The 8016-nt window shown below is 41.2% G+C and overlaps 1 protein-coding gene across 1 annotated transcript in view; it reads right to left on the reverse strand.

Moving 5' to 3' along the window:
• Nucleotides 1-7517, reverse strand: part of LOC144535551 (protein jagged-2-like) — a 73774-nt gene extending 66257 nt beyond the window's left edge. The window contains exon 1 of the mRNA XM_078278089.1: nucleotides 7395-7517. Coding sequence (XP_078134215.1) covers nucleotides 7395-7517 — 123 coding nt within the window. The remainder of the gene's footprint in view (nucleotides 1-7394) is intronic.
• Between the last annotated feature and the right edge of the window lie 499 nt (nucleotides 7518-8016).

The raw sequence follows: 8016 nt of genomic DNA on the forward strand, positions 1-8016 counted from the left end.
AGGTTTATTTTTACAATGGACCTCATGTTTGAAATTTCTGTGATAGAAAAAAAATACAAGCGGCGTATTGATCTACTATTTGATGACGCTGTGCTCAGTCAGCGGGCAACCTGCCGGGTTAATGCCATCCTCCCAGCCAATCAGAATCAAGCATTCTTAAACAAAGTAGAATAATATTAAATAATATCAGTGTGGAGGTGACTCTTGGCCCGTCGCAGGGCACTCAGTCAGAAACACACCGGCTTCCTAATGATGAAATAAGCGACTCTTTCCTCCCTTCTTGTCGTCTCAAAGAGGAGAGATTGATTCTCTGATTCATTCTCTGGGATACAAAAAAGCTTAATGTAGCCTTTCACACTCCCACCTCCTCCTCCTCGTCTCTCCATCTTGAACACAACACCTCGCTCTCATGTTCTGGGTTAACTCAATTACACCCAATAATCGGCCTCTCCCTCACATTTCTGGAATCACTGCCAGTGTGAAACAAAGCCTGATACTGGAAGTCCACTCTGCAACCAGGAACGGGATGGGATGGGATGGCACCCGCCCCCCCCCTTTTTGATACCATGGAATGAGCACTGGAATTGTTGTTTTTTTTTTAAAAGTGGCAGACTGAGCCTATAGAAAATGTGTATTGAATTTGGATATACAATTTGTTTAAAATGAAAACAAGTGAAACTAATAATGAATGTGATGTTTTAGCAGAATTACATTGTGTTGTTCTATCCTACCCAATATTTCCTATATTTCTATGCAGATTAAGAAGTCAGGTCCCACCCTATCACCAACTCTGCAATTCTAACGTGTTCTCTTGTCTCTATGAGCTCGTAGTTTGTGTCAGAAGTGGAAGAAGTATTCAGATCTTTTACTTCAGTAAAAGTAGTAATACCACAGTGTAGAAATGAGTACAAGTAAAAGTCCTGGATTCAAAATCTTAGGAAAAAATACATAAATATTAGCATCAACATATACTGTACTGTACAAAAAGTGCGGAATGCCAATGTCAATTTCATTGCTACAGCACCTTTCATTACACGCAAACCCAAAGTGCTTTACATTAAAAACAGCATACACTTTTTTATACAGTGTGTACTCTTCAAACATGAGCAGAATGAGAGAGCAGAATGCCTCCATGGCAGGGTCTGCAGGGTCTGCACCTTCCCTTTCTCCACCTCCACCTCCCCAAAGCCACTGGAGAGCGCTGTGAAGTGGCAGATGAAATATTAATCTTCTTGAATTGATGATAGAAGACAGCGGGTGGGGGGAGAGAGTGAGAGAGAGAGGAAGAGAAGTAGAGAGATTGGCTGGTGAGTAGAGGGATATTAAACCAAGACATCAGGAGAGAGGTAGAGGAGGAGAGGGAAAAAGGAGTAGCAATGCATGGTTCTCCTTTGCCTCTATCCTTATTAACACCTGCAAATGAGTACAGTAGATGTTAGTTTTTTAATTAAATCGATGATACAAAAGGCCACATGATCTGCTCCATTTGTGGGTTAAAGTAAAGATGACTTGAGATCCTAACGCAGCTGTTGAAGTAATGTTTTACTGAATTGCATAGTTGAATAAAAACACGTGAAAATACCTTAAACCTTGAACAAAAATGTCAAGTAAATGAACCATGAAACATCACAGCGATACAAACAGAAAATTAATTTTACGTTTGTTTTTATTCCAGTTGACCAGGTGATTTCAATCTCACGTGAAGATTGACAGAAGATAATGTGCTCATCGTTTGTCAGGGCTGAACTCAGGCAGCACAGATTCACGCTGCAGCGAGAAATATTCAGAGGTGACTTGTTTTACATGTCCTGACATTGAAAAAAGAAAATGATTCTGATAAAGCAGCCCGTGTCCATATTGTGCCCTTGTGGAGAACAGGCAGGGCGGAGTTCTGCTCCTGAGTTTAAAGGGGAGACAAAGAACGGCACCTGAACCCCATTAATCGTCTCCCACAGTGCTGATTTCTCTGGCTTAGAGTCAGCAGGAGCAGCAGAGTGGAAAGAGAAGACACGCTGAGGAAGTGTTTGAATCCGTCCTGACAAGACAGGCAGAGTGTTACAGTGACCGGTGCCAACAAAGGGACCAGTCGAGTTTCTAAAAATAAGCTGCAAGGTAGACTTTGTCTAATTTGATGCGTCAGTCTCAGTTTACCAGTCTAATACTGTAGCTCCATGGGTACAAAGGGGTAGGTTTTGTTTCAACATTGGGAGGGGGGACACATTGTAAGACCTCCCCCAGAAAGTTTTGAGTGTCATCATTTCCTACATTCTGGTGAATTCTGATGCAACAATTTGTGCCTTTTCTGCATCAATTTATGATGCTAATTATTTTATGGTGCTCTAAGCGATGTTGGGTGACGTTACTTCTTGTTGACGTTTGAAGTATTGTCAAACACTACAGAGACTAGCTTGCCCCTCCCCCCTCCTCATCCCGTCCCCTCCCCCTCCCTTCTGTGCTTCTTGAAAAAGTCATGAACACGCATTGTGGATGTAGCCTACGTGCTAACGCTGCTGCGGTGATGGCTTAACCAAATCCGTCTTGTTGGTTATTGGCTGGAACACTGTTATGTTTGGTGGTGCAGGTTGGCACAATTTGTTTTTGTTGCAGTTTGTGGAGCCTGGGCTGTCTACAGAGACAGTGTTTTTTTTTTTTACAGTGTGTTCAGGGGACAGGCAGCTAGCGGATAGTGAGGAGATGTTTGCTGTATGTGACAAAAAATGTTGTAGCCTAAAAAACGTGTGACATCGAATAGAGCACCTTTAATTATCATTATTTTTAATGTGTCTCCTGTATTGTTAAACTTGCTGTATCTTCAAAACATCACACGTGAGAGAGTAGAGTCATGCACTGCAAGGTTAAGATGGTATGCCCCACTATAGGGGTGTCTGAAATTGTTAGGAAAACATATTTACATGTAAGAAGGATATATAGCCTACATGTCCATGACCTGAACCGTTGTTTTCACCTCTTTTGGGGAGTGGGTGGTCTTTCATAGACAAATGAAGGGGGGAGAAATCTACCTCTTTTGATTTTATTGAGGGGGACATTACCCCATACAAACCCAATCGGTCTATCCCTACCGCTTTCATCAACATTTTTCTAGCAACGTAGCAGGCAGCTGTTCTCAAAGAAAAGATGTGATAAACCCAGTGCTCAGCAGCAAGTAGAAAACAGCAGACAGACACAGTTAGAGACTATAGCTGGTGAACAGAGTGGAACATTTAGCTGCTAAAGAGACCGATATTTTACTTAGGAGATGGTGGAGATCAAAACAGAGCTAAAAGAGAGAGAATGTTGGTGTATGTGAAAGAAGGTAAATCAGAGAGAAGGTAGAAAAAGGAAGAAAAAAACATAAAATAAAATCCAAAGGAAAAATACCAAGCTGAGTTCCTGGCTGGCTTCGCAGAACCGATTATTGCAGGATAGCCTCATGCATTAAAACATAACTTTCCATGAGAGTAAAATGGCTGTAAGCATTGACAAAAACATGGCTCCAGAGACTGTATCTGTGTTGTTTTTCTTACAGTATGTACAGTTTATGAGCTCATCTACAGCCTGTAGCTGTGAATGATTTCTGGGATGTTGCTCATTAGAGTCATTTATACACAAACACCTACATCTGAGATGTGCCCAGCAAAGCCAAAGTCATGTACTGTTGACCACTGAGCAGACGCACTGCAGCAGTGGGGGGTTAAGCACCTTGTTCAAGGGCACCTTGATGCTAGTTAATGAAGGGGTGTGTGTGTGTGTGTGTGTGTGTGTGTGTGTGTGTGTGTGTGTGTGTGTACAATCCTACTTTCTTAAATCTGAATTTGTTTGAAAAAAAAATGTCCTGTTTTTACGGTCTCCCAAAAACAGGACAAGAGGATCACACTACAAAATAAAACAGGAAACAGAACATCAGAACAGAAAATCACAATCATGACATATATATGGCTCTAATATGAAAGGATCCATGCTGTTCAAGCTGTTCTGTTATTATATTAAAAGAACACCAAATATTGGTTTTTGACTTATATTGTCATGGTTTGTCAGGAAAGGCTTGGACCCAAATGCAGTTAAGAGGTAATTTATTAACAAAAAGAGTCTTACACAAAGTCCTCAGGAAGGTAGCCAGGCAGGACCAAACAGAAAAAAACGGAATCCACAACAGGAAAGATCAGCACGGTACACAAAAACAGAATCCACGACAGCACAGAGACAGCATCCAACAGAAAACACAGCAACAGAATAAAATGATCCAACAAAAGACAAGGGAGACACAGAGACTAAATACAAGAGGTAACGAGGACTAACAAGGGACAGGTGATACAAATAAGACAATCACAAGGGCGGGAAACTAAAGACAGGAAGTAAACTAGACAAGACAAGGGAGACAAGACACAGAAGACTACAAAATAAAACAGGAAACAGAACATCAGAACAGAAAACAGAAAATCACAATCATGACATATATATGGCTCTAATATTTAACTGAAAGAAAGCTGTGCAGGAAAGCCATATTAACAACAACTATGGAAGAAAGCAGTGATAAAAGGAACGAAAGGGAAGCTGAATGTAGAAAAACATAATGATCTTATAGACCATGATGCATTGCTGTAGATTAAATTAGCCAACAGTTAACACAAGTTAAAATGAGTACAAGCTTAAACATCTGCAGCAGTAAGATGCAACATACACATTAATGTAGCAAGAATATGACTCCAGAAACATCAGATATACATATATATAAGGGGAAAACACTGACAGGGAACATTCTGCTGCCCAATTAGTGCTTTTACTTTAGGTACTTTAAGTACATTTTGCTGCTAATACTTTACTTTGCTACTTTTACTCACAAAATATACTTTTTTACATAGAAGTTTTACTTCACTAAGGCTTTGAATGCAGGACTTTTTCTTGTAGTGAAGTATTTTCACAGTGTAGTATTAGTACTTTTACTTTGCTAAAGCAGGGGTGTCAAACTCATTCAAGAGCCACACTGGAAAAGAGAATCACATCAAGGGCCAATCCTGTAGAGTTTATTGACATGTATACATCGAAAAAAGTTAAATATCTTAGACTGTATTACTGCATGTTGTTTTTTTCCGTCATTTTTGTTGCTGTTTCCGACTTTTTTGTGGCTTTCTCAGGCGTTTTTGTCATTTTTTGCAACATATTTTATTTGTGTTTTTGTCACTCTTTTGGACTTTTGTCGCACTTCGGCCGACATTACGCCCTACAAAAGTCAGCAAAGAGTTCCTTAGCCATCATAGAGTTTAGAAAAAAAAGCTTGTTTAACAGTCTGAATATGAAAACTCTCTGCTTCTGTGGGAATTTCTGAGTTTTAAAGTCGGCAAATCTGCCAAATTCAGCTCAGTTTCCTGTCCTTTTGATTTGGTGCACAACTAGGCGGGTCAAAATGTATTGTGAACCTTAATTAATATGCAGGCCGAATCAAATTCTGCGAGGGGCCGGGTTCGGCCCCTGGGCCGGGTTCGGCCCCTGGGCCTTGAGTTTGCGGTAAAGCATCTGAATACTTCTTCTTCCCTGCTTAAAACAACTCATATGAGTTGTTTTCTGACCTGCCACCTCTGAAGTTTGGTTTTCGGCTGTTTGTGAGCAACTAAAACTACTTTGAGAAAAGAAACCAACATTGTCTAGAAGATGGGCAGAAACCAGAAAACCAGTCTTCAGAAACAAAGAACATGAGTGAAAGAACATGTTGTTGCAAACCAACCCCTGCAACCTCTGGTCAGGACAGATTAATGGCTGACGGAATCAGGATTGATCCGCAGAGTGCGTGGGAGGGACAATATAAAAAAAGGTTATAATGGTTCGTTCTGTATGTTGCACTATTTCACTATTTCTAAGAAGAGGAGTGTTTTTTTGACCCAGCACCTCCTCCTCCCGTTCAATCAATATAAACAATAAATGTTCAAAATGTAAATTGTACTATAACGCAGGTGCAGCTCCCGGTGGGTCCCTGCCCTCCCTGTCACCCACCCCCTAACGCACACTCCCACGCGCCTGGCCTTCTGGGTCAGCGTTACAAGCGGGTCACCAGAAATTGATTTGCTACATACCCCCGGCCACATCAATCACCCATTCATCACTTCACCCGGTGAAGGCTGACGTCTGGTGAAAATCAACTCTTAAAAAAAACTAAGCACCATCCGCTTTGATACACACACTTCTTAGTTTGTTCTGTTGTCTGGCTGCGTGTGAGGCCTGTTTTAAAGCCATTGTTGGCCTATAAGCTCACTTACACATCAACCATCAGGCTGTCAGAGATGATCGGGGGGGTTTACAGATGAAATGACAGCTTTCATCCACAGACTAAACACATTGATGCTGTCATTTATATTGTAATTTAGGGATGAATATGTGAATGAGTTTTGTATTAATCTGCTGTAATAACTACAGCCAGACTGTACAGCTTTGGAACAGCTGTTAATGTAATCATAATAATAATAATAATAATAATAATAATGTAATGAACCATAACGGTAATGGAAATTGACATTTATTACTGTCTTAATCAAATTAATCTAATAAATTCCCCTTAGTATACCAGGACAAATGCCTTTCAAATCCCCAGTGTTGAATGAATATAGTGTATGTTTTATTGTCATACATTCAGCTTCCGTCTCTGACTGCCTCCTAGAAATCAAATCCTGGTTCACTCAAAATTTCCTCAAACTTAACTGCAATAAAACTGAATTTCTTCTCGTCGGCACCAAGTCCACTCTGGCAAAATGCAACAACTTCTCACTTACAGTTGACAACTCCTTAGTTTCTCCCTCCCCCCATGTTAAGAGTCTGGGTGTCGTCCTTGACAGCACTCTATCATTCAAATCTCACATCAATAATATTACCGGATCATCACCAGAACCCCATCCATCCAACACATCCCCCCCTGTCCTTCAGCAACCGCACTGGCTCCCTATCAAACACCGCATATACTTCAAGATTCTCCTCCTCACTTTCAAAGCTCTCCATGACATGGCACCTCCTTATCTCTCTGACTCCACAACTACATCTAGCATCTTTTAAAATCCTTAAAACCTTCTTTTATAGGAAGGCTTTTATGAATATTTAATACGCTGTTGGGTTTTATCATCCTGCCCTGCCTGGCCCATTTAATGTATGTCTGTGTACATTTACAGGTATGTCTGTATGTGTGTATGTGTATATATATATATATATATATATGTGTGTGTGTGTGTGTGTGTGTGTGTGTGTGTTTGTGTGTGTGTATATGGTGCTTTGACACCTCTGTTTTTTGTATTTTACTTCAATGTTGTTGGCTGTGTTGTTCTTGGTTTTATTTGCTGTTTTTCTTTAAAGCACTTTGTAACCTTGATAAGTAAAGTGCTATAGAAATAAAGTTAATTATTATTATACACCCCTACCCGTACTCTCCGTTCTTCCTCCTCCATGCTCCTCATCACACCTCCTGCACGGCTGTCTTCCATGGGGTCCAGAGCCTTCAGCCGTGCAGCCCCACGTCTCTGGAACTCACTCCTACAAGCCATCCGTGACACTGACTTTGTGTCAGGTTCACTTATCCAGTGAAATATGTAACAATCTATGTGATGGATTGCCACCAACTGTGTTGTGTTGTTTGACCCATTCAGCCCCCCAACAAGCCTCCCTACGGGGACTTTAGGTCTTTCGTACTACTCGCTACCGTTGTTGCTCTTCATACTACGTCATCTAACAGAGCTGCGGTCGAGCTACTGCTCTGCCCGCCGGACGGAGCCCTGGTGCCTCTGCAAAATAGCCTCTGGAAGGAGCTTGTTTTGGTAGAACATGTGTACGTTCAAAAGTTGTTTTAATCGTGCAACAGAAAACTCAGATTGGACAGACAGTCTACCCTAGTTTACCCTGCAGAGATCTGAGGAGCAGTTAACCATAGTCCTTATAAATCCACCAGAGTTTAGAATGCCAACACAAAGAAAGCGGAAAGTGATGGACATCCGGCTGGAAAGAGGGACATCCAGTGGAATTTCCTGGAAGTGGAACGTCATGGAT

The sequence above is a fragment of the Sander vitreus genome, chromosome 20 (assembly GCF_031162955.1).
Source record: "Sander vitreus isolate 19-12246 chromosome 20, sanVit1, whole genome shotgun sequence".
NCBI lineage: Eukaryota > Metazoa > Chordata > Actinopteri > Perciformes > Percidae > Sander > Sander vitreus.